The 26677-nt window shown below is 46.4% G+C and overlaps 1 protein-coding gene across 1 annotated transcript in view; it reads right to left on the bottom strand.

Moving 5' to 3' along the window:
* Positions 1-26677, bottom strand: part of LOC139584249 (reelin-like) — a 356507-nt gene that overhangs the window by 95306 nt on the left and 234524 nt on the right. The window contains exons 5-15 of the mRNA XM_071415869.1: positions 23784-23816; positions 23601-23679; positions 22554-22650; positions 19935-19986; positions 13683-13788; positions 12277-12517; positions 11831-11982; positions 7019-7170; positions 4260-4375; positions 1414-1622; positions 1097-1225 (exon numbers count right to left, since the gene is read on the bottom strand). Of these exons, the coding sequence (XP_071271970.1) occupies positions 1097-1225; positions 1414-1622; positions 4260-4375; positions 7019-7170; positions 11831-11982; positions 12277-12517; positions 13683-13788; positions 19935-19986; positions 22554-22650; positions 23601-23679; positions 23784-23816 (1366 nt within the window). The remainder of the gene's footprint in view (positions 1-1096; positions 1226-1413; positions 1623-4259; positions 4376-7018; positions 7171-11830; positions 11983-12276; positions 12518-13682; positions 13789-19934; positions 19987-22553; positions 22651-23600; positions 23680-23783; positions 23817-26677) is intronic.

Below are 26677 nucleotides of genomic sequence, written 5' to 3'. Positions count from 1 at the left end.
ATAGAGGGTTCTAGGTAGAACCATTCATAGAGGGTTCTAGGTAGAACCATTCATAGAGGGTTCTAGGTAGAACCGTTCATAGAGGGTTCTAGGTAGAACCGTTCATAGAGGGTTCTAGGTAGAACCGTTCATAGAGGGTTCTAGGTAGAACCGTTCATAGAGGGTTCTAGGTAGAACCGTTCATAGAGGGTTCTAGGTAGAACCGTTCATAGAGGGTTCTAGGTAGAACCGTTCATAGAGGGTTCTAGGTAGAACCGTTCATAGAGGGTTCTAGGTAGAACCGTTCATAGAGGGTTCTAGGTAGAACCGTTCATAGAGGGTTCTAGGTAGAACCGTTCATAGAGGGTTCTAGGTAGAACCGTTCATAGAGGGTTCTAGGTAGAACCATTCATAGAGGGTTCTAGGTAGAACCATTCATAGAGGGTTCTAGGTGGAACCATTCATAGAGGGTTCTAGGTGGAACCATTCATAGAGGGTTCTAGGTGGAACCATTCATAGAGGGTTCTAGGTGGAACCATTCATAGAGGGTTCTAGGTGGAACCATTCATAGAGGGTTCTAGGTGGAACCATTCATAGAGGGTTCTAGGTGGAACCATTCATAGAGGGTTCTAGGTGGAACCATTCATAGAGGGTTCTAGGTGGAACCATTCATAGAGGGTTCTAGGTGGAACCATTCATAGAGGGTTCTAGGTGGAACCATTCATAGAGGGTTCTAGGTGGAACCATTCATAGAGGGTTCTAGGTGGAACCATTCATAGAGGGTTCTAGGTGGAACCATTCATAGAGGGTTCTAGGTAGAACCATATACAAGTGGTTATTTGAAGAATCATACATAGAAGGTTCTAGATAGAACCCTCTGCAAAGGGTTCTGCCCTGCACCAAAAAGGTTTAACCTATCGGGAGGAACCCTGTATGGTTTAACTTAGTTCAACTTTCTTTCTAAAAGTGCATATCCAGGAAAACACTACACACACACACACGTAAACCCACATAAACACACACACACACACACACACACAGACACGTAAACCCACACACACACAGACACGTAAACACACACACACACACATAAACACACACACACAGACATCCCTACCCGCTGTAGTTATCAGAGGCGTAGATGGTGCTATGTGGTAGGTGAGGTCCAGCACACAAGTCTGGGAGACACTCTGTGTGGAGCAGGGACCAGGAACGACCGTGATTGGTGGAAAACTCCAGATTGACACTAACAAAGAGGAAGACACGTTTTTATGACACCTTACACACGTTGTAAAAAAGGGGAAGAACTGTCAGTATTGCAAAAATATATTATTATGAAATGTGTGCAATTAGCAAACAGAACATGTATTGTATTGATTGTTTTGCATTGTGCTGGCTGTTGAGTGCAACAGTACAGAAGGTGGGTGATTGTACCTGTTGGCAGGCTGGTAGGATCCACAGCCCAGGTTGATGGAGAACTGGGCCACGTGGGTGTGTGTGGCAGGCAGAACGGGCAGCAGCTGCATGAAGTCTACGGCCCAGACATGACGGTTGGCACCACCGTGGGCCCGCTGCTCCAGACAGAACTGGGTGACAGGGGTCTGGAGGTCTGTAGGTAGGGCTACTGACACTACAGATGGACTCTAGGGGAGGAGGGAGGAGAGGAGAGGAGGGAGGGAGAGCGGGAGAAAGGAGGAGAGGGGGGGGAGGAGGGAGAGAAGAAGGAGGGAAGAGGGGGGAGGAGGGAGGAGGAAGGAGGAGAGGAGGGAGGGAGAGAGGGAGAAAGGAGGAGAGGGGGAGAAGACGGAGGGAGGAGGAGAGGGGGAGGGAGAAAGGAGGAGAGGGGGAGGGGGAGAAGAAGGAGGGAGGAGGAGAGGGAGAAAGGAGGAGAGGGGGAGGAGGGAGAGAAGGGGGAGGAGGGGGGGAGGAAGGGGGAGGAGGGAGAGAGGGAGGAGGAGGAGAGGGGGAGGAGAGAAAGGGAGAAAGGAGGAGAGGGAGGAGAGAGGAGGGAGGAGGATAAGGGAATAACAAAGGGTTTAAAAGTAGAGGAGAATGGAGAGGAAGGAGGAGAGGAAAAGGGGGAGAGGAGTGATATGGGGGAAAGATGGAGAGAGAGGTTTGGGGGAGGAGAGATATGGGGGAAAGACAGAGAGAGAGGGTTGGAAGAGGAGCGATATGGGGGAAAGACAGAGAGGGGAGAGGAGAGAGAGGGTTGGGAGAGGAGAGAGAGGGTTGGGAGAGGAGAGATATGGGGGAAAGACAGAGAGGGGAGGGGAGAGAGAGGTTGGGGAGAGGAGTGAAATGGGGGAAAGATAGAGAGAGAGGGTTGGGAGAGGAGAGAGAGATTGGGGAGAGGAGAGATATGGGGGAAAGGAGAGGAAACACAGTAGAGGAATAACAGAGTTGGCTGGATCAATATATTTTATATTCTCCTAAACATCAACAGAACAGTTAGAGCTAGATCATATTATAGAGCAGGTCTGTATAGTGTAGAGGACAGAGCAGGTCTGTATAGTGTAGAGGACAGAGCAGGTCTGTATAGTGTAGAGGACAGAGCAGGTCTGTATAGTGTAGAGGACAGAGCAGGTCTGTATAGTGTAGAGGACAGAGCAGGTCTGTATAGTGTAGAGGATAGAGCAGGTCTGTATAGTGTAGAGGACAGAGCAGGTCTGTATAGTGTAGAGGATAGAGCAGGTCTGTATAGTGTAGAGGACAGAGCAGGTCTGTATAGTGTAGAGGACAGAGCAGGTCTGTATAGTATAGAGGACAGAGCAGGTCTGTATAGTGTAGAGGACAGAGCAGGTCTGTATAGTGTAGAGGACAGAGCAGGTCTGTATAGTGTAGAGGACAGAGCAGGTCTGTATAGTGTAGAGGACAGAGCAGGTCTGTATAGTGTAGAGGACAGAGCAGGTCTGTATAGTGTAGAGGACAGAGCAGGTCTGTATAGTGTAGAGGACAGAGCAGGTCTGTATAGTGTAGAGGATAGAGCAGGTCTGTATAGTGTAGAGGACAGAGCAGGTCTGTATAGGACAGAGCAAGTCTGTATAATGTAGAGGACAGAGCAGGTCTGTATAGTGTAGAGGACAGAGCAGGTCTGTAGAGGACAGAGCAGGTCTGTATAGTGTAGAGGATAGAGCAGGTCTGTAGAGGACAGAGCAGGTCTGAATAGTGTAGAGGACAGAGCAGGTCTGTAGAGGACAGAGCAGGTCTGAATAGTGTAGAGGATAGCGCAGGTCTGTATAGTGTAGAGGACAGAGCAGGTCTGTATAGGACAGAGCAGGTCTGTATAGTGTAGAGGACAGAGCAGGTCTGTATAGTGTAGAGGACAGAGCAGGTCTGTATAGTGTAGAGGACAGAGCAGGTCTGTATAGTGTAGAGGACAGAGCAGGTCTGTATAGTGTATAGGACAGAGCAGGTCTGTATAGTGTAGTGGACAGAGCATGTCTGTATAGTGTAGAGGACAGAGTAGGTCTGTATAGTGTAGAGGACAGAGCAGGTCTGTATAGTGTAGAGGATAGAGCAGGTCTGTATAGTGTAGAGGACAGAGCAGGTCTGTATAGTGTAGAGGACAGAGCAGGTCTGTATAGTGTAGAGGACAGAGCAGGTCTGTATAGTGTAGAGGACAGAGCAGGTCTGTATAGTGTAGAGGATAGAGCAGGTCTGTATAGTGTAGAGGATAGAGCAGGTCTGTAGAGGACAGAGCAGGTCTGTATAGTGTAGAGGACAGAGCAGGTCTGTAGAGGACAGAGCAGGTCTGTATAGTGTAGAGGACAGAGCAGGTCTGTATAGTGTAGAGGACAGAGCAGGTCTGTATAGTGTAGAGGACAGAGCAGGTCTGTATAGTGTAGAGGACAGAGCAGGTCTGTATAGTGTAGAGGACAGAGCAGGTCTGTATAGTGTAGAGGACAGAGCAGGTCTGTATAGTGTAGAGGACAGAGCAGGTCTGTATAGTGTAGAGGATAGAGCAGGTCTGTATAGTGTAGAGGATAGAGCAGGTCTGTATAGTGTAGAGGATAGAGCAGGTCTGTATAGTGTAGAGGATAGAGCAGGTCTGTATAATGTAGAGGACAGAGCAGGTGTGTGTGTGTGTGTGTGTGTGTGTGTGTGGCAGATTGTCCAACAGCACATTGTGTGTGTGTGTGTGTGTGTGTGTGTGTGTGTGTGTGTGTGTGTGTGTGTGTGTGTGGCAGATTGTCCAACAGCACATTGTGTGTGTGTGTGTGTGTGTGTGTGTGTGTGTGTGTGTGTGTGTGTGTGTGTGTGTGTGTGTGTGGTCTCACCTTGTAGGATGAGTATGGCAGGGTGTCTAACAGCACGTGGTCTCTCCTCCCCTCTGACCTCCCAAACAAGATGACATCATTCTCATGGGACTCTCCTGGGTCACACTCTCCTCCACCTGCAGGAAAACACACAGTCAGTCAGGAAAACAGACAGTCGGTAAAACACACAGACAGTCGGGAAAACACACAGACAGTCGGGAAAACACACAGACAGTCAGGAAAATGTTTGGTTGGAAAAAGACTAACAGCGAATAGATAGGAGAATAAGCCTCTTTCTCTATTGTCTTCATGTCTGTCTGCTCCTTGTCCCTCCTCTTCATCTGCACTGACTAATATCTGTCTGCTACCTATCCCTCCTCTTCATCTGCACTGACTAATATCTGTCTGCTACTTGTCCCTCTTCATCTGCACTGACTAATATCTGTCTGCTCCGTGTCCCTCCTCTTCATCTGCACTGACTAATATCTGTCTGCTACTTGTCCCTCCTCATCTGCACTGACTAATACCTGTCTGCTCCTTGTCCCTCCTCTTCATCTGCTCTGACTAATATATGTCTGCTCCTTGTCCCTCCTCTTTATCTGCTCTGACTAATATCTGTCTGCTACTTGTCCCTCCTCTCCATCTGCACTGACTAATATCTGTCTGCTCCTTGTCCCTCCTCTTCATCTGCACTGACTAATATCTGTCTGCTCCTTATCCCTCCTCTTCATCTGCACTGACTAATATCTGTCTGCTCCTTATCCCTCCTCTCCATCTGCACTGACTAATATCTGTCTGCTCCTTGTCCCTCCTCTTCATCTGCACTGACTAATATCTGTCTGCTACTTGTCCCTCTTCATCTGCACTGACTAATATCTGTCTGCTCCTTGTCCCTCCTCTTCATCTGCACTGACTAATATCTGTCTGCTCCTTGTCCCTCCTCTTCATCTGCTCTGACTAATATCTGTCTGCTCCTTGTCCCTCCTCTTCATCTGCACTGACTAATATCTGTCTGCTCCTTATCCCTCCTCTTCATCTGCTCTGACTAATATCTGTCTGCTCCTTGTCCCTCCTCTTCATCTGCACTGACTAATATCTGTCTGCTCCTTGTCCCTCCTCTTCATCTGCACTGACTAATATCTGTCTGCTCCTTGTCCCTCCTCTTCATCTGCACTGACTAATATCTGTCTGGTCATTGTCCCTCCTCTTCATCTGCACTGACTAATGTATGTCTGCTCCTTGTCCCTCCTCTCCATCTGCACTGACTAATATCTGTCTGCTCCTTGTCCCTCCTCTTCATCTGCTCTGACTAAAATCTGTCTACTACTTGTCCCTCCTCTTCATCTGCACTGACTAATATCTGTCTGCTCCTTATCCCTCCTCTCCATCTGCACTGACTAATATCTGTCTGCTCCTTGTCCCTCCTCTTCATCTGCACTGACTAATATCTTTCTGCTCCTTGTCCCTCCTCTTCATCTGCTCTGACTAATATCTGTCTGCTCCTTGTCCCTCCTCTTCATCTGCACTGACTGGACTTATTGTCCAATATGGTGGAAGCTCATCAGTTCTTTCAGGTCAGTGAAGGGAAGGAGGGGAGAAGGTTAGACACATGGGTAATAGTCTGTGTTGGTTGTTCTTACCCATGGTGAAGTGGAAGGTTAGACACGTGGGTAATAGTCTGTGTTGGTGGTTCTTACCCATGGTGAAGTGGAAGGTTAGACACGTGGGTAATAGTCTGTGTTGGTGGTTCTTACCCATGGTGAAGTGGAAGGTTAGACACGTGGGTAATAGTCTGTGTTGGTGGTTCTTACCCATGGTGAAGTGGAAGGTTAGACCCGTGGGTAATAGTCTGTGTTGGTGGTTCTTACCCATGGTGAAGTGGAAGGTTAGACCCGTGGGTAATAGTCTGTGTTGGTGGTTCTTACCCATGGTGAAGTGGAAGGTTAGACAGGTGGGTAATAGTCTGTGTTGGTGGTTCTTACCCATGGTGAAGTGGAAGGTTAGACCCGTGGGTAATAGTCTGTGTTGGTGGTTCTTACCCATGGTGAAGTGGAAGGTTAGACAGGTGGGTGATAGTCTGTGTTGGTGGTTCTTACCCATGGTGAAGTGGAAGGTTAGACAGGTGGGTAATAGTCTGTGTTGGTGGTTCTTACCCATGGTGAAGTGGAAGGTTAGACACGTGGGTAATAGTCTGTGTTGGTGGTTCTTACCCATGGTGAAGTGGAAGGTTAGACACGTGGGTAATAGTCTGTGTTGGTGGTTCTTACCCATGGTGAAGTGGAAGGTTAGACCCGTGGGTAATAGTCTGTGTTGGTGGTTCTTACCCATGGTGAAGTGGAAGGTTAGACCCGTGGGTAATAGTCTGTGTTGGTGGTTCTTACCCATGGTGAAGTGGAAGGTTAGACAGGTGGGTAATAGTCTGTGTTGGTGGTTCTTACCCATGGTGAAGTGGAAGGTTAGACCCGTGGGTAATAGTCTGTGTTGGTGGTTCTTACCCATGGTGAAGTGGAAGGTTAGACAGGTGGGTGATAGTCTGTGTTGGTGGTTCTTACCCATGGTGAAGTGGAAGGTTAGACAGGTGGGTAATAGTCTGTGTTGGTGGTTCTTACCCATGGTGAAGTGGAAGGTTAGACCCGTGGGTAATAGTCTGTGTTGGTGGTTCTTACCCATGGTGAAGTGGAAGGTTAGACAGGTGGGTAATAGTCTGTGTTGGTGGTTCTTACCCATGGTGAAGTGGAAGGTTAGACCCGTGGGTAATAGTCTGTGTTGGTGGTTCTTACCCATGGTGAAGTGGAAGCGGACGTTTCCAAAGGAGGTGGTATCCAGGTAGGGAGTACACATCTTCCTCTCTCCGTCCCTCTCAAACACCAGGGCCATGCCTGACTCTATCTGGCCACACTGGGTCCCATACACTGCCCCTTCGATGTCCCAGCTAAACACACACACACACAGGCACACACACACACGCACGCACGCACGCACGCACGCACGCACGCACGCACGCACACAAATAGAAAGATAGAGAGAGAAGGGTTATATTAGTACTGCAGTAAACTTTACACAGACGGAACAATGCCTCACTACACATACTGAAAAAGTGCACTACATTATGATCAATGGACTCTGAAAGAGGTACCTGTTGAAGATAGTTAACAATCACCCTGGGTATCTCCTCTCCTCTCCTCTCCTCTCCTCTCCTCTCCTCTCCTCTCTCTGGCTGCCTCTTCCTCTCCTCCCCTCTCCTCTCTCCTTCCTTCCTGTCTCCTGCTATCTCCTTCCTTCCTGTCTCCTGCTATCTCCCTTCTCTGTCAGGTATTACCCTTAGTATCCCTGTCACATCAGCAGGGTTGTTGGCATGAGGCGCCTCTACAGGTGGTGACATAGAGAGCGAGGGGTTCTCCCTGCTTAGCCTACAACACATGTCCTCATACACTACCTAATAGGTGTGAGATGTCATAGCATGCAATTACTGCCCATGTTAACTGTGTGTGGGGAAAGAACATAGACCTGGGGGTTCTCCTCTCATTAACATCTCATTAACATACTGACATACACAGAGCACGGGGCTTCCTTAGCCACTTCCTCATTTCCATCCTCTATAACTCTCCAAACCCTGCCTCTCATTATCTTAATCTCGCTCTTTCTCTGCGCTTCTCTCCATCTCTCTCTTTCTCTTTCTCTCTCTGTTTCTCCATCTATCTCTCTCTCTCTCTCTATGCTACTCTCTCTCTCTCTCTGTGTCTCCCTCTTTCTCTCTCTGTTTCTCCATCTCTCTCTCTCTCTCTCTCTCTCTCCATTTCTTTCTCTCTCTCTCTGCTTCTCTCCATCTATCTCTCCCTCTTTCGCTCTCTGTCTCTTCATCCCTCTCTCCTTCTCTCTACCAGTTCTGAATTACTGTGCATGTGTGACAGATGTACTAGGTTGTCAGAGAGGTGAACAGGACCTGTTCAGCCCTCCGCAGGTTTCAACTGACATAGACAGGTCACCTGACCTCAATACATGACAGAGGACATATGACGATATAGACACCTGACCTCAGTACATGACAGAGGACATATGACTGTATAGAGTCCTGACCTCAATACATGACAGAGGACATATGACGGAATAGAGTCCTGACCTCAGTACATGACAGAGGACATATGACGATATAGACACCTGACCTCAGTACATGACAGAGGACATATGACGATATAGACACCTGACCTCAGTACATGACAGAGGACATATGACGATATAGACACCTGACCTCAGTACATGACAGAGAACATATGACGATATAGACACCTGACCTCAGTACATGACAGAGGACATATGACGGTATAGAGTCCTGACCTCAATACATGACAGAGGACATATGACGATATAGACACCTGACCTCAGTACATGACAGAGGACATACGACTGTATAGAGTCCTGACCTCAGTACATGACAGAGGACATATGACGATATAGACACCTGACCTCAGTACATGACAGAGGACATATGACGATATAGACACCTGACCTCAGTACATGACAGAGGACATATGACGATATAGACACCTGACCTCAGTACATGACAGAGGACATATGACGATATAGACACCTGACCGCAGTACATGACAGAGGACATATGACGATATAGACACCTGACCTCAGTACATGACAGAGGACATATGACTGTATAGAGTCCTGACCTCAGTACATGACAGAGGACATATGACTGTATAGAGTCCTGACCTCAGTACATGACAGAGGACATATGACTGTATAGAGTCCTGACCTCAGTACATGACAGAGGACATATGGCTGTATAGAGTCCTGACCTCAGTACATGACAGAGGACATATGGCTGTATATAGTCCTGACCTCAGTACATGACAGAGGACATATGACTGTATAGAGTCCTGACCTCAGTACATGACAGAGGACATATGGCTGTATAGAGTCCTGACCTCAGTACATGACAGAGGACATATGACTGTATAGAGTCCTGACCTCAATACATGACAGAGGACATATGGCTGTATAGAGTCCTGACCTCAATACATGACAGAGGACATATGGCTGTATAGAGTCCTGACCTCAATACATGACAGAGGACATATGGCTGTATAGAGTCCTGACCTCAATACATGACAGAGGACATATGACGATAAAGAGCCTCTTGTTTCTCTTCACTCCCTCCTCTTTGGCTGACGTGTGACACACAACATGACAAGTGGACAGGTTTCAACTATAGACAGGTCCTCTGAATGGAAATACGTGACAGATGACAGGCTTAGTGAGTGATATTCACACACCTGACAGACACGCTGCGGCTACACACAACGAGGTATCCGTTTCTCTTCCCTGCACTCTCTCCTCTTATGGCTGGCGTTATGCACAACTCATATACATCTAGGGATATACAGCTAGGGATATACATCTAGGGATATACAGCTAGGGATACAGCATGGGATATACAGCTAGGGATATACAGCTAGGGATACAGCATGGGATATACAGCTAGGGATATAGCTAGGGACATAGCTAGGGATATACAGCTAGGGATATAGCTAGGGATATAGCTAGGGATATACATCTAGGGATATACAGCTAGGGATACAGCATGGGATATACAGCTAGGGATATAGCTAGGGATATACAGCTAGGGATATATAGCTAGGGATATATAGCTAGGGATATACAGCTAGGGATATACATCTAGGGATATATCTAGGGATATATCTAGGGATATATCTAGGGATATACATCTAGGGATATATCTAGGGATATACATCTAGGGATATACATCTAGGGATATATCTAGGGATATACATCTAGGGATATACATCTAGGGATATACAGCTAGGGATATACAGCTAGGGATATATGTAGGGATATAGCTAGGGATATACAGCTAGGGATATACAGCTAGGGATATATCTAGGGATATAGCTAGGGATATATCTAGGGATATAGCTAGGGATATATAGGGATATACATCTAGGGATATATCTAGGGATATAGCTAGGGATATATAGCTAGGGATATACAGCTAGGGATATACAGCTAGGGATATAGCTAGGGATATACAGCTAGCGATATAGCTAGGGATATAGCTAGGGATATACAGCTAGGGATATAGCTAGGGATATACAGCTAGGGATATACAGCTAGGGATATAGCTAGGGATATAGCTAGGGATATATAGCTAGGGATATACAGCTAGGGATATAGCTAGGGATATAGCTAGGGATATACAGCTAGGGATATAGCTAGGGATATAGCTAGGGATATACAGCTAGGGATATACAGCTAGGGATATAGCTAGGGATATAGCTAGGGATATACAGCTAGGGATATAGCTAGGGATATAGCTAGGGATACAGCTAGGGATATAGCTAGGGATATACAGCTAGGGATATACAGCTAGGGATATACAGCTAGGGATATACAGCTAGGGATATATCTAGGGATATCTAGGGATATAGCTAGGGATACAGCTAGGGATATACAGCTAGGGATACAGCTAGGGATATAGCTAGGGATATACAGCTAGGGATATACAGCTAGGGATATAGCTAGGGATACAGCTAGGGATATAGCTAGGGATACAGCTAGGGATATACAGCTAGGGATATACAGCTAGGGATATAGCTAGGGATATATCTAGGGATATATCTAGGGATATACAGCTAGGGATATACAGCTAGGGATATACAGCTAGGGATACAGCTAGGGATATAGCTAGGGATATACAGCTAGGGATATACAGCTAGGGATATAGCTAGGGATATAGCTAGGGATACACAGCTAGGGATATACAGCTAGGGATATACAGCTAGGGATATACAGCTAGGGATATACAGCTAGGGATATACAGCTAGGGATATACAGCTAGGGATATACAGCTAGGGATACAGCTAGGGATATAGCTAGGGATATACAGCTAGGGATATACAGCTAGGGATATAGCTAGGGATATAGCTAGGGATATAGCTAGGGATACATAGCTAGGGATATACAGCTAGGGATATACAGCTAGGGATATACAGCTAGGGATACAGCTAGGGATATAGCTAGGGATATACAGCTAGGGATATACAGCTAGGGATATAGCTAGGGATATAGCTAGGGATATAGCTAGGGATACATAGCTAGGGATATACAGCTAGGGATATACAGCTAGGGATATACAGCTAGGGATATACAGCTAGGGATATACAGCTAGGGATATACAGCTAGGGATATACAGCTAGGGATATAGCTAGGGATATACAGCTAGGGATATATCTAGGGATATAGCTAGGGATATAGCTAGGGATATACATCTAGGGATATAGCTAGGGATATAGCTAGGGATATATCTAGGGATATATCTAGGGATATAGCTAGGGATATATCAAGAGAGAGAAAGGGAGATGGAGCAATGGGGATGATGATGATCAAATCATTTCAAATCAAACTTTATTAGCCACATGCGCCGAATACAACAGGTTTCACCTTACAGTGAAATGCTGACTTACGAGCAACTAACCAACAATGCAGTTAACAAAACAAATACGGATAAGAATAAGAAATAAAAGTAACAAGTAATTAATGATGGCGACATCATTATGACTCACTTGGTGGGCGGGCTTTCAAAGTCCTCCTCCCAGTAGCTCCGCCCCTCCTCTCGGTGGAGGTCGATGTCTCGGGTGGAGGCGAAGGAGTGGCCCACACCCTCCTCGGTGTTGCCATGGAAATACAGGGCGTTGCCCTCTGACTGACAGGCATGCTGGGAAAGAACGAAGTCATATGTCAGACGCATTGAATTAATACAGATAATAATATAACTTGATTAAACCCTGTTAGTGTACAGATGATTACAGTATACAATATAACAGGGTCACAAAGCATACGTTTTTCTGTGACCTCGTAACCTGACCGGCAAAAACCCCTGACCCTAGTTATAGCAACAGTAGCTTGGTGAGGGTAATGTGATTACCTTGGCAGTAACTCACCATAAACCTAAAATGGCAAAAATGGCAAACCCTGAAGAAGAGGAGGAAGAAGAAGAAGGATACGGTACCTTAACGGTGGCTCCGGGGAAGAAGAGCCAGTTGGCTGTGTCGGGGGGGTCCAGGTTATCCTCCATCAGGGGGGGTCTGTGAGCAGCGTTGACCAGCAGTATATTATCCAGGCCCCAGCACGACTCATAGCCCTCGGGCCCCCGGGGGGCCTCCTGGGACCACCGTACACGTACCCCATCCCTCTTGGAGCGCACCGGCAGGGGTAGGAGATGGACTACTGTACTGCTGTTCGTAGGAGCTCTGTGGAGGGGAAACGATAGACAGAGTAAGTGTGTGTTGATGCTGGGGAGTTGTTGCTGTGTGGTTTTATACTAAAGCAGAGCATTAAATAAACACGGTGCTGGGAGGTAATGACAAGATATTATCATCAAGTTTCTGTCTCAGCTTGGGAGTTAAGAATGGAGAGGGGAGGAGGAGGTGGAGAGAGAGAGAGAGGGGGAGGAAGAGGGGGAGAGAGAGAGGGGGTATGAAGAGAGGGAGGTTGAGGGGGAGAGAGACAGATGGATGTCTGTGTGAGGAGGACAGGATATAGGGAGGAAAGGAGAGAGTGCGAGAGAGGGAAGAAGAGATCAAGAGAGAGAGAACAAGAGAAAGAGAGAGAAAGAGATAGGGAGAGAGAGGAAAGGGAGATGGATGTCAATGTCAATAGGTATGGATGGAGGGAGAGAGAAAGGGATGATGGAAGAGAAAGAGAGAGACAAAGAGAGAGAGAGAGAGAGAGAGAGAGAGAGAGAGAGAGAGAGAGAGAGAGAGAGAGAGAGAGAGAGAGAGAGAGAGAGAGAGAGAGAGAGAGAGAGAGAGAGAGAGAGAGAGAGAGAGAGAGAGAAACTTTTTTTTTTGAAACGTCTGTATGTGTAATGTTTACTGTTAATTTGTATTGTTTATTTCACTTTTGTATAATATCTACCTCACTTGCTTTGGCAATGTTAACACATGTTTCCCATGCCAATAAAGCCCCTTGAATTGAATTGAATTGAATTGAATTGAGAGAGAGAGAGAGAGAAAGGAGGAGAGAGAGAGAGAGAGAGAGAGAGAGAGAGAGAGAGAGAGAGAGAGAGAGAGAGAGAGAGAGAGAGAGAAAGGAGGAGAGAGAGAGAAGAGAGAGAGAGATAGAGAGAGAGAAGAAAGAGAGCGAAAGAGAGAGAGAGAGAGAGAGAGAGAGAGAGAGAGAGAGAGAGAGAGAGAGAGAAAGGAGGAGAGAGAGAGACGAGAGAGAGATAGAGAGAGAGAGAAGAAAGAGAGCGAAAGAGAGAGAGAGAGAGAGAGAGCGAGAGAGAGAGAGAGAGAGAGAGAGAGAGAGGAAGGGGAGACAGATGTCAATGTCAATAGGTATGGATGGAGGGAGAGAGAAAGGGATGATGGAAGAGAGAGAGAGAGACAAAGAGATAGAGAGAGAGAGAGAGACCGGATCTTCTCCAGGGTGATCCAGTCATCCGAGCCGTTATTCTTGTTTAGACTGAACGACACGATGATGCTGGGGTCAGAGTAACTGAACCGACAGGAGCCTGAACCTAGAGAGACGCACACACACACACACACACACACACACACACACACACACACACACACACACACACACACACACACACACACACACACACACACACACACACACACACACACACACACACACACACACACAGAGAGAGAGGAGGATAGTTAGCACAGTGATACTTCATGAGTGGACAACTCTGTGTATTAACACCATGCTAAGCCTTAGAGAGGGGTAGCGATCAGGCAGAATGCAAAATAACACGTTGGCTGTTTCTGCATCCTTCCTTTATCCCCCATGACCAGGCCCAGCATTGTTGAATCCCTCCCTCGCTCCCTTTCTGTCTCCCTCCCTCCCTCCCTCCCTCCCTCCCTCCCTCCCTCCCTCCCTCCCTCCCTCCCTCCCTCCCTCCCTCACCTTCCACCTGCCCTCCCTCCCTCCCTCCCTCACCGCCCTCCCTCCCCAGCCATGTAGAAATTATCGTCTAAAGGGTGTCATGGTATAAATGATCTGCTTAGCAGTCGGCTGTCCAGGCAGACAGGCGGATAGAGAGAGGAGAAGAGAGGAGAAGAGGGGAGAAGAGAGGAGAAGAGAGGAGACAAGAGGAGAGAGGAGAATAGGGGAGGAAGGGAGGAGAGGAGGGAGTGGGACTGAAGGGAGGAGAGGAGGGAGTGGGACTGAAGGGAGGAAAGGAGGGAGCGGGACTGAAGGGAGGAGAGGAGGGAGTGGGACTGAAGGGAGTAGAGGAGGAAGTGGGACTGAAGGGAGGAGAGGAGGGAGTGGGACTGAAGGGAGGAGAGGAGGGAGCGGGACTGAAGGGAGGAGAGGAGGGAGCGGGACTGAAGGGAGGAGAGGAGGGAGCGGGACTGAAGGGAGGAGAGGAGGGAGCGGGACTGAAGGGAGGAGAGGAGGGAGCGGGACTGAAGGGAGGAGAGGAGGGAGCGGGACTGAAGGGAGGAGAGGAGGGAGCGGGACTGAAGGGAGGAGAGGAGGGAGCGGGACTGAAGGGAGGAGAGGAGGGAGTGGGACTGAAGGGAGGAGAGGAGGGAGCGGGACTGAAGGGAGGAGAGGAGGGAGCGGGACTGAAGGGAGGAGAGGAGGGAGTGGGACTGAAGAGAGGAAAGGAGTGAGCGGGACTGCTGATGCATGCTGTGAAGGCCCTACTTTAAAGGGAGAGTGGAGAAGGGAGGGGTGGAGGGAGAGGGGTGCTAGAGTGCACCCCTCTCAGCTCATTGGGGAGAGAGGATAGAGGGGGTAAGATGTTAGAGGTCAGAGGTCACTAATGGAGAGAGCGGGCTAACCCCCCACCTCTCCCAATCTCCACAGGGCCTAACCTCCTGCATACACAGCACTGTGTGTTCCTTTCATATTTATGAGTACAAACAGGGCCATGCAGACACACTGGTTTATTTCTCTGTGTGTTTGAGAGAGATGATTGAGAGGGAGATAAATACATAAAAGAGCATGAGAGAGAGAGAGAGAGGGAGAGAGAGAAAGACAGAGACAGAGACAGAGACAGAGACAGAGACAGAGACAGACAGACAGGGGGAGAGGGAGTGAGGGAGAGAGGGGGAGAGGGAGAGAAAGAAAGAAAGAAAGAAAGAAAGAAAGAAAGAAAGAAAGAAAGAAAGAAAGAAAGAAAGAAAGAAAGAAAGAAAGAGGGAGACCGCTGCAGCCTGTTCTGCATCACAGATGTGTGTAATGGACATGAAAAATACAATGTGTCTAAAAACTATCTGCCTGCCACGGGCTGTTGGGTGGCTTTCCAGGTCCTACTAAATCATTCATTGCAATGATAGGAGAGAGAGAGAGGGAGGCAGGGTGGGAGTGGAGGAGAGGGAGAGAGGGAGGGAGGCAGGGAGGGAGTGGAGGAGAGGGAGAGAGCGCGGGAGAGAGGGAGGCAGGGAGGTAGTGGAGGAGAGGGAGAGAGGGAGGGAGAGAGGGAGGGAGTGGAGGAGAGGGAGAGAGCGAGGGAGAGAGGGAGGCAGGGATTTAGTGGAGGAGAGTGAGAGAGGGAGGGAGAGAGGGAGGCAGGGAGGGAATGGAGGAGAGGGAGAGAGGGAGAGAGGGAGGCAGGGAGGGAGTGGAGGAGAGGGCGAGAGGGAGGGAGAGAGGGAGGCAGGGAGGGAGTGGAGGAGAGGGAGAGAGGGAGGGAGGGAGGGAGGGAGAGAGGGAGGCAGGGATGGAGTGGAGGAGAGGGAGAGAGGGAGGGAGGCAGCGAGGGAGTGGAGGAGAGGGAGAGAGGGAGGGAGAGAGGGGAGGAGAGGGCGAGAGGGAGGGAGGCAGGGAGGGAGTGGAGGAGAGGGAGAGAGGGAGGGAGGCAGGGAGGAGAGGGAGAGAGGGAGGGAGAGAGGGAGGCAGGAATGGAGTATGGTATCTTCAATGAAATGATCAAATATACAGACAACAAATTCCAATTGGCTATACTAAAACTCTTTAACATCGTCCTTAGCTCTGGCATCTTCCCCAATATTTGGAACCACGGACTGATCACCCCAATCCACAAAAGTGGAGACAAATTTGACCCCAATAACTATATGCGTCAACAGGGATATGCGTCAACAGCAACCTTGGGAAAATCCTCTGCGTTATCATTAACACGCAGAATCATACATTTACTCAGTGAAAACAATGTACTGAGCAAAGGTCAAATGGTCTTTTAACCAAATGATCGTACGACAGACCACGTATTCACCCTGCACACCCTAATTGACAAACAAACAAACCAAAACAAAGGCAACGTCTTCTCATGCTTTGTTGATTTCAAAAAGCCTTGTACACAAACAGCACGTAAAATGGGCAAAGAACACATTTCTTTCCACAGGGCCATGGGGTTAGACAGGGATGCAGCTTAAGCCCCACCCTCTTCAACATACAGTGAGGGAAAAAAGTATTTGATCCCCTGCTGATTTTGTACGTTTGCCCACTGACAAAGAAATGATCAGTCTATAATTTTAATGGTAGGTTTATTTGAACAGTGAGAGACAGAATAACAACAAAAATATCCAGAAAAACGCATGTCAAAAATGTTATAAATTGATTTGCATTTTAATGAGGGAAATAAGTATTTGACCCCCTCTCAATCAGACAGATTTCTGGCTCCCAGGTGTCTTTCATACAGGTAACGAGCTGAGATTAGGAGCACACTCTTAAAGGGAGTGCTCCTAATCTCAGTTTCTTACCTGTATAAAAGACACCTGTCCACAGAAGCAATCAATCAATCAGATTCCAAACTCTCCACCATGGCCAAGACCAAAGAGCTCTCCAAGGATGTCAGGGACAAGATTGTAGATCTACACAAGGCTGGAATGGGCTACAAGACCATTGCCAAGCAGCTTGGTGAGAAGGTGACAACAGTTGGTGCGATTATTCGCAACTGGAAGAAACACAAAACAACTGTCAAACTCCCTTGGCCTAGGGCTCCATGCAAGATCTCACCTCGTGGAGTTGCAATGATCATGAGAATGGTGAGCAATCTGCCCAGAACTAAACAGGAGGATCTTGTCAATGATCTCAAGGCAGCTGGGACCATAGTCACCAAGAAAACAATTGGTAACACACTACGCCGTGAAGGACTGAAATCCTGCAGCGCCCGCAAGGTCCCCCTGCTCAAGAAAGCTCATATACATACCCGTCTGAAGTTTGCCAATGAACATCTGAATGATTCAGAGGACAACTGGGTGAACGTGTTGTGGTCAGACGAGACCAAAGTGGAGTTCTTTGGCATCAACTCAACTTGCCGTGTTTGGAGGAGGAGGAATGCTGCCTATGACCCCAAGAAACCATCCCCACCGTCAAACATGGAGGTGGAAACATTATGCTTTGGGGGTGTTTTTCTGCTAAGGGGACAGGACAACTTCACCGCATCAAAGGGACGATGGACGGGGCCATGTACCGTCAAATCTTGGGTGAAAACCTCCTTCCCTCAGCCAGGGCATTGAAAATGGGTCGTGGATGGGTATTCCAGCATGACAATGACCCAAAACACACGGCCAAGGCAACAAAGGAGTGGCTCAAGAAAAAGCACATTAAGGTCCTGGAGTGGCCTAGCCAGTCTCCAGACCTTAATCCCATAGAAAATCTGTGGAGGGAGCTGAAGGTTCGAGTTGCCAAACGTCAGCCTCGAAATCTTAATGACTTGAAGAAGATCTGCAAAGAGGAGTGGGACAAAATCCCTCCTGAGATGTGTGCAAACCTGGTGGCCAACTACAAGAAACATCTGACCTCTGTGATTGCCAACAAGGGTTTTGCCACCAAGTACTAAGTCATGTTTTGCAGAGGGGTCAAATACTTATTTCCCTCATTAAAATGCAAATCAATTTATAACATTTTTGACATGCGTTTTTCTGGATTTTTTTGTTGATATTCTGTCTCTCACTGTTCAAATAAACATACCATTAAAATTACAGACTGATCCTTTCATTGTCAGTGGGCAAACGAACAAAATCAGCAGGGGATCAAATACTTTTTTCCCTCACTGTATATATCAACAAATTGGCGCGGGCACTAGAACAGTCTGCAGCACCCGGCTTTACCCTACTAGAATCTGATATCAAATGTCTACTGTTTGCTGACGGTCTCGTGCTTCTGTCACCAACCAAGGAGGGCCTACAGCAACACCTAGATCTTCTGCGCAGATTCTGTCAGACCTGGGACCTGATAGTAAATCTCAATAAGACCAAAATAATGGTGTTCCAAAAAAGGTCCAGTCACCAGGACCACAAATACAAATTCCATCTAGACACTGTTGCCCTAGAACCCACAAAAAACGATACATACCTTGGCCTAAACATCAACGCCACAGGTAACTTCCACAAACCTGTGAACGATCTGAGAGACAAGGCAAGAAGGGCCTTCTACGCCATCAAAAGGAACATACAATTTGACATACAATTAGGATCTGGCTAAAAATATCTGAATCAGTTATAAAACCCATTGCCCTTTATGGTTGTGAGGTCTGGAGTCCGCTCACCAACCAAGAATTCACAAAATGGGACAAACACCAAATTGATACTCTGCATTCAGAATTCTGCAAAAATATCCTCCGTGTACAATGTAGAACACCAAATAATGCATGCAAAGCAGAATTAGGCCGATACCCGCTAATTATCAAAATCCAGAAAAGAGACGTTAAATTCTACAACCACCTAAAAGGAAGCGATTCCCAAACCTTCCATAACAAAGCCATCACCTACAGAGAGAAGAACCTGGAGAAGAGTCCCCTAAGCAAGCTGGTCCTGGGGCTCTGTTCACAAACACAAACAGACCCCACAGAGCCCCAGGACAGCAACACAATTAGACCCAACCAAATCATGAGAAAACAAAAAGATAATTACTTGACACATTGGAAAGAATTAACAAAAAAACAGAGCAAACTAGAATGCTATTTGGCCCTAAACAGAGAGTACACAGTGGCAGAACACAGACTCAGTGAGCATAGCCTTGCTATTGAGAAAGGCCACCGTAGGCAGACCTGGCTCTCAAGAGAAGACAGGCTATGTGCACACTGCCCACAAAATGAGGTGGAAACTGAGCTGCACTTCCTAACCTCCTGCCCAATGTATGACCATATTAGAGACACATATTTCCCTCAGATTACACAGATCCACAAAGAATTCGAAAACAAACCCAATTTTTATCAATTCATATATCTACTGGGTGAAATATCACAGTGTGCCATCACAGCAGCAAGATGTGTGACCTGTTGCCACAAGAAAAGGGCAACCAGTGAAGAACAAACACCATTGTAAATACAACCCATATTTATGCTTTTTTATTTTCCCTTTTGTACATTAACCATTTGTACATCGTTACAACACTGTATATATACATAATATGACATTTGTAATGTCTTTATTCTTTTGGAACTTCTGTGAGTGTAATGTTTACTGAGGCAGGGAGAGAGGGAGGGAGGGAGGGAGGGAGGGAGGGAGGGAGGGAGGGAGGGAGGGGAGGAGAGGATGACTATTGGACTGTACACACTGTGTGGTATTTGTGAGAATGTCTAAATGTAAATATGACAACATGCTAATTAAGAGCTCTTTGTTGTTTCAGGGTCTCCTTTAAACCATCAGTACATAACTCTAGCCAGCATGATGTGTGGTATGACATGTCCCATATTTGCCCAAGACAAGGAGGGATAAGTAAGTTGTAAATGGTACTCACCGAGAGCAAACTGCAGGACGGAGGCTGTTGTGGTGTTGAGAGGAACGCTGATCTAGAAGGAGAAGGGGTACAGATCATTGTCTGAATGTGTTTTTACGTGTGTGAGTTCTGTGTTTGCTTGTATTTCTTTCGACTGAACTAGTGCCAGGCAGCTGCATCAAAAGCTCGGATGACTGACAGACAGACTGTAACGCTTCTTATCACAGAGAGTCAATGAAATCAAGATACACTAAACAGCTGGTCGCTGTGTCTCAACAACAGGGAAATAGCATATTAACTTGATAATGCTCATACTTGTTGGACAAGGGCAAGAGTGTGTGTTTAAGGTCTAATTTGGTGCGGCAGGTAACCTAGTGGTTAGAGCATTGGGCCAGTAACCGAAAGGTTGCCAGATCGAATCCCTGAGCTGACAAGGTACAAATTGGTTGTTCTGCCCCTGAACAAGGCAGTTAACCCACTGTTCCCCAGTAGGCTGTCATTATAAATAAGAATGTGTTCTTAACTGATTTGCCTAGTTGAATAAAGGTTAAATAAAATAATATATACAGTGGGGAGAACAAGTATTTGATACACTGACAATTTTGCAGGTTTTCCTACTTACAAAGCATGTAGAGGTCTGTAATTTTTATCATAGGTACACTTCAACTGTGAGAGAAGGAATCTAAAACAAAAATCCAGAAAATTACATTGTATGATTTTTAATTAATTAATTTGCATTTTATTGCATGACATAAGTATTTGATACATCAGAAAAGCAGAACTGAATATTTGGTACAGAAACCTTAGTTTGCAATTACAGAGATCATACGTTTCCTGTAGTTCTTGACCAGGTTTGCACACACTGCAGCAGGGATTTTGGCCCACTCCTCCATACAGACCTTCTCCAGATCCTTCAGGTTTCGGGGCTGTCGCTGGGCAATACGGACTTTCGGCTCCCTCCAAAGATTTTCTATTGGGTTCAGGTCTGGAGACTGGATAGGCCACTCCAGGACCTTGAGATGCTTCTTACGGAGCCACTCCTTAGTTGCCCTGGCTGTGTGTTTCGGGTCGTTGTCATGCTGGAAGACCCAGCCACGACCCATCTTCAATGCTCTTACTGAGGGAAGGAGGTTGTTGGTCAAGATCTCGCGATACATGGCCCCATCCATCCTCCCTTCAATACGGTGCAGTCGTCCTGTCCCCTTTGCAGAAAAGCATCCCCAAAGAATGATGTTTCCACCTCCATGCTTCACGGTTGGGATGGTGTTCTTGGGGTTGTACTCATCCTTCTATTCCTCCAAACACGGCGAGTGGAGTTTAGAGCAAAAAGCTCTATTTTTGTCTCATCAGACCACATGACCTTCTCCCATTCCTCCTCTGGATCATCCAGATGGTCATTGGCAAACTTCAGACGGGCCTGGACATGCGCTGGCTTGAGCAGGGGGACCTTGCGTGCGCTGCAGGATTTTAATCCATGACGGCGTAGTGTGTTACTAATGGTTTTCTTTGAGACTGTGGTCCCAGCTCTCTTCAGGTCATTGACCAGGTCCTGCCGTGTAGTTCTGGGCTGATCCCTCACATTCCTCATGATCATTGATGCCCCACGAGGTGAGATCTTGCATGGAGCCCCAGACCGAGGGTGATTGACCGTCATCTTGAACTTCTTCCATTTTCTAATAATTGTGCCAACAGTTGTTGCCTTCTCACCAAGCTGCTTGGCTATTGTCCTGTAGCCCATCCCAGCCTTGTACAGGTCTACAATTTATCCCTGATGTCCTTACACAGCTCTCTGGTCTTGGCCATTGTGGAGAGGTTGGAGTCTGTTTGATTGAGTGTGTGGACAGGTGTCTTTTATACAGGTAACGAGTTCAAACAGGTGCAGTTAATACAGGTAATGAGTGGAGAACAGGAGGGCTTCTTAAAGAAAAACTAACAGGTCTGTGAGAGCCGGAATTCTTACTGGTTGGTAGGTGATCAAATACTTATGTCATGCAATAAAATGCAAATTAATTACTTAAAAATCATACAATGTGATTTTCTGGATTTTTGTTTTAGATTCCGTCTCTCACAGTTGAAGTGTACCTATGATAAAAATGACAGACCTCTACATGCTTTGTAAGTAGGAAAACCTGCAAAATCGGCAGTGTATCAAATACTTGTTCTCCCCACTGTATAATAAATACATCTACTGCATGGTTAATGGTTCTTCAGGGGTTGTGGATCAAGCATAGTTTAGGATAGGATATAGAATCAAGCATAGTAAGCCCACACCTATTCTGTTGTTGAGGTAAGCCCATACCAATTTGTTGTTGAAGTAAGCTCACACAATTTTTTTTACATACTGTACTTCATTACCATTTTACTCATATTGTAATGAATTATAGGTCATATTTAATAGAAATCAGTTAACACTGAACAGTTATTTTAAGGCATGGTTGCCTAGTGGTTAAGAAAGGTCTGTGGTTCTAATCCCAGAGCCAACCAGGTGAAAAATCTGTCAATGTGTCCTTGAGCAAGGCACTTAACCCTAATTGTTGTTGTAAATCGCTCTGCATAACAGCGTCTGATAAATGAATAAAATGTAAACATGTAAACAGGTTAAAGGTTGCGGTATGTACGTGATTGTACGGTTATAGTTACCAGCTCTCTCTCTCCGAAGGGTTCACAGAAGGTGACAGCTCTGCCGTGCATCAGGACCCCACACTGTTCTCCCACCTCACCGTTGCTACTCTCTGACCTGAGAGGAGGCGAGGGAGAGAGTTAGGTCTTATTTAGCTCAAATCCGCAGATGCAAGCAAAGACAACGTCAGTACTTACCGTACACTCTTAGAAAAAAAAAAGGTGCTATCAAACTGGGATTGTTCTAGAACGGTTCTTCTACTTTCCCAATAAGAGAAGCATTTGAAGAACCCTTTTCAGTTCCAGGTAGAACCCTTATGGTTCAAGGTAGAATTAGAATTATGCTGGGATCCATGTAACACCCTTTCCAAAAATAATTCTAACATAATTCTCACAATAATTTGCAAATAAATTCATTAAAAATCCTACAATGTGATTTTCTGGATTTTTTTCCCTCATTTTGTCTGTCATAGTTGAAGTGTACCTATGATGAAAATTACAGGCCTCTCTCATCTTTTTAAGTGGGAGAACTTGCACAATTGGTGGCTGACTAAATACTTTTTTGCCCCACTGTATATATTTGGTACCTATATATTTGTTACCTACATTATATATTTGGTACTTAAATATTTGTTACCTACAGTATATATTTGGTACCTATATATGTGTTACCTGCAGTATATATGTGTTACCTACAGTATATATTTGTTACCTACAGTATATATTTCTTACCTACAGTATATATTTGTTACCTACAGTATATATTTGGTACCTATATATGTGTTACCTACAGGATATATTTGGTACCTATATATGTGTTACCTACAGTATATATTTGGTACCTATATATGTGTTACCTACAGGATATATTTGGTACCTATATATGTGTTACCTACAGTATATATTTGGTACCTATATATGTGTTACCTACAGTATATATTTGGTACCTATATATGTGTTACCTACCAGATACTGGGGTCCAGTTCTCCCCACTGTATATATGTGTTACCTACAGTATATATTTGTTACCTACAGTATATATTTGGTACCTATATATGTGTTACCTACCAGATACTGGGGTCCAGTTCTCCCTGAAGGCTGGAGTCAAAGTCATCCCTCAGCACAGCATGGTTGCCATGGATCTCAGCTAGAGGACACACATCACTTGGTTGAGGCTCCAATAATAAGGACAAATGATGGGTATAACCGTATTAGATTGCTTTAAACGTGTGTTAGATACCTAACACTCACCAAGACTGGGTCTCAATGGGGATTCAGTGGGAGCTGAAACAGAGAGAAGACATGTCAGTAACCCAGGATTGTTTTCCCTTCATCTGACAGACAGTTGAGGGTGGAGTAGGTCAGCCAAGACATGTCCCTCCAGTCTCAGACACTGCTGCTAATGTAGTCAGAGTGATCAGACTGTCGTCTGTGATGTACCAGACCTATCAGTCCCTGTGTGATGTCTACCCAGACCTATCAGTCCCTGTGTGATGTGTACCCAGACCTATCAGTCCCTGTGTGATGTGTACCCAGACCTATCAGTCCCTGTGTGATGTGTACCCAGACCTATCAGTCCCTGTGTGATGTCTACCCAGACCTATCAGTCCCTGTGTGATGTGTACCCAGACCTATCAGTCCCTGTGTGATGTGTACCCAGACCTATCAGTCCCTGTGTGATGTCTACCCAGACCTATCAGTCCCTGTGTGATGTCTAACTAGACCTATCAGTCCCTGTGTGATGTCTACCCAGACCTATCAGTCCCTGTGTGATGTGTACCAGACCTATCAGTCCCTGTGTGATGTGTACCAGACCTATCCATCCCTGTGTGATGTACCAGACCTATCAGTCCCTGTGTGATGTGTACCTAGACCTATCAGTCCCTGTGTGATGTGTACCAGACCTATCAGTCCCTGTGTGATGTGTACCAGACCTATCAGTCCCTGTGTGATGTGTACCATACCTATCAGTCCCTGTGTGATGTGTACCAGACCTATCAGTCCCTGTGTGATATGTAACAGACCTATCAGTCCCTGTGTGATGTCTACCCAGACCTATCAGTCCCTGTGTGATGTGTACCAGACCTATCAGTCCCTGTGTGATGTCTACCCAGACCTATCAGTCCCTGTGTGATGTCTACCCAGACCTATCAGTTCCTGTGTGATGTCTACCCAGACCTATCAGTTCCTGTGTGATGTCTACCCAGACCTATCAGTCCCTGTGTGATGTCTACCCAGACCTATCAGTTCCTGTGTGCTGTCTACCCAGACCTATCAGTCCCTGTGTGATGTCTACCCAGACCTATCAGTTCCTGTGTGATGTGTACCAGACCTATCAGTCCCTGTGTGATGTGTACCAGACCTATCAGTCCCTGTGTGATGTATACCTAGACCTATCAGTTCCTGTGTGATGTGTACCAGACCTATCAGTCCCTGTGTGATGTATACCTAGACCTATCAGTTCCTGTGTGATGTGTACCAGACCTATCAGTCCCTGTGTGATATATACCTAGACCTATCAGTCCCTGTGTGATGTATACCTAGACCTATCAGTCCCTGTGTGATGTGTACCTAGACCTATCAGTTCCTGTGTGATGTGTACCAGACCTATCAGTCCCTGTGTGATGTGTACCTAGACCTATCAGTTCCTGTGTGATGTGTACCAGACCTATCAGTCCCTCTGGATTGGACAAAGTCCAGGCAGGGAGCTGGAAATCATGGTAACACATCACATGACTATGGAATGGCCAAACTGAGCAGCGGCAAGTGTTTCTACTGGTATAAAACAGAGGACATTTGTCAATTAGCTTTGAAGCAAAAATAACTTTGTGTGCTTCCGGTCCTTGTTGTCACAGTGTGCACTCTCCTTAGCTGTGGATAGTTGTGCTGTTCAGGTCCAGTAGTGGTGTTAATTCCTCTCACTAATTAACTAATAAAGTAATGAAGAGTCCACTTGGGCCTGATTAACGGTTGCCTGCCAATTAGCACTCCTCCCGTCCCCCGAGTCTCCGACCTTCCTTAAATCTGTTGCCAAACCACTGTCGTAATGCCACCATTAAACTCTCCCAGGAGACAGAGCTGAGAGACAGAGAGGAGGAGGAAGAGAGGCAGAGGAAGAGTGTAGGCTGAGTTTGAATCAGTGAACCGAGCAGAACCATTTTATGCAATGTACAATGTGAGCCTACCCAGGCACATTTCTGTCCGGGTTGATAAAAAGGTAGAAAGGTGCTCAACTGACTGAAAAATCCCCTAAAACATCAATCCGCCTTCTTATTGTGACGTTTTCCAGAACAAAAAGGAAAAGGGAACAGTCGAAGATCATAAGATTATTGAAGACATCTGAGTGCTTCAGAAAAAATCACTCTGGGATCCTAAGGTAAGACGTTTTACTGTACTTTTGACGATTTCAGTAGGTGCTCTTTATCAGTACTCTTTAATTAACATATCGTACAAATAATGACCTCGATGACTTTTGAACCCTCGTCCCTCTCTTCCCTTTTTCAAACCGGTCTAGATCACTATCTTCTTTAAAAGAGATTTATTCTCAGCTGAAGACAAGAGAGGGATAATCTTCTATTGTGTTTCTACATCCAGAATGAGGGTACACATCTGACAAACCCAAGTCTTTAGTCCAGATAAAGATCCCCATTTGCCTTCTCATCCCCAACTTTCATATAAGAAACTTACAGGTGCTTTCAATGGCTTTCAACTTTCCCCCCCAAATCTTACACTTGTTCTCTAAAAGCGTCTCAGAGAGAGAGGGGGATCCCTCTTCCCACCAAACTGTTCTGTAAACAATGGAACCCAAATCAGGATTTTGTAGGGCTAGAGGGATTATAAAACCTAAAATCGGACTTTAAAAACCCCCCCAAATTAAATGTCTTTCCATAGTCCTACCCCTCTTGCTCTATTTCCTTCAAGCTGGCCTCATTTCTCCACATTGGATTCTAATACTGGAACTTATTATAAGGATTTGCCATTCAGCCATTCAAAGGGGGATTGGTGGGGTGAAACTTTAGTTTAGTGCTGAGTGTAAAGTAAAAGTTTGGGGAGTCTTAGCGTTCTGTTTGAGAGGACAGAGAAGTGGGGCTTCAGGGAACGGGATGGTGACTGTGTATGACCGCAGTGGTCTGCGTGTGTGTGTG

The sequence above is a fragment of the Salvelinus alpinus genome, chromosome 9 (assembly GCF_045679555.1).
Source record: "Salvelinus alpinus chromosome 9, SLU_Salpinus.1, whole genome shotgun sequence".
In the NCBI taxonomy this organism is placed as follows: domain Eukaryota; kingdom Metazoa; phylum Chordata; class Actinopteri; order Salmoniformes; family Salmonidae; genus Salvelinus; species Salvelinus alpinus.
This window is presented reverse-complemented; position numbering and strand designations above follow the sequence as displayed.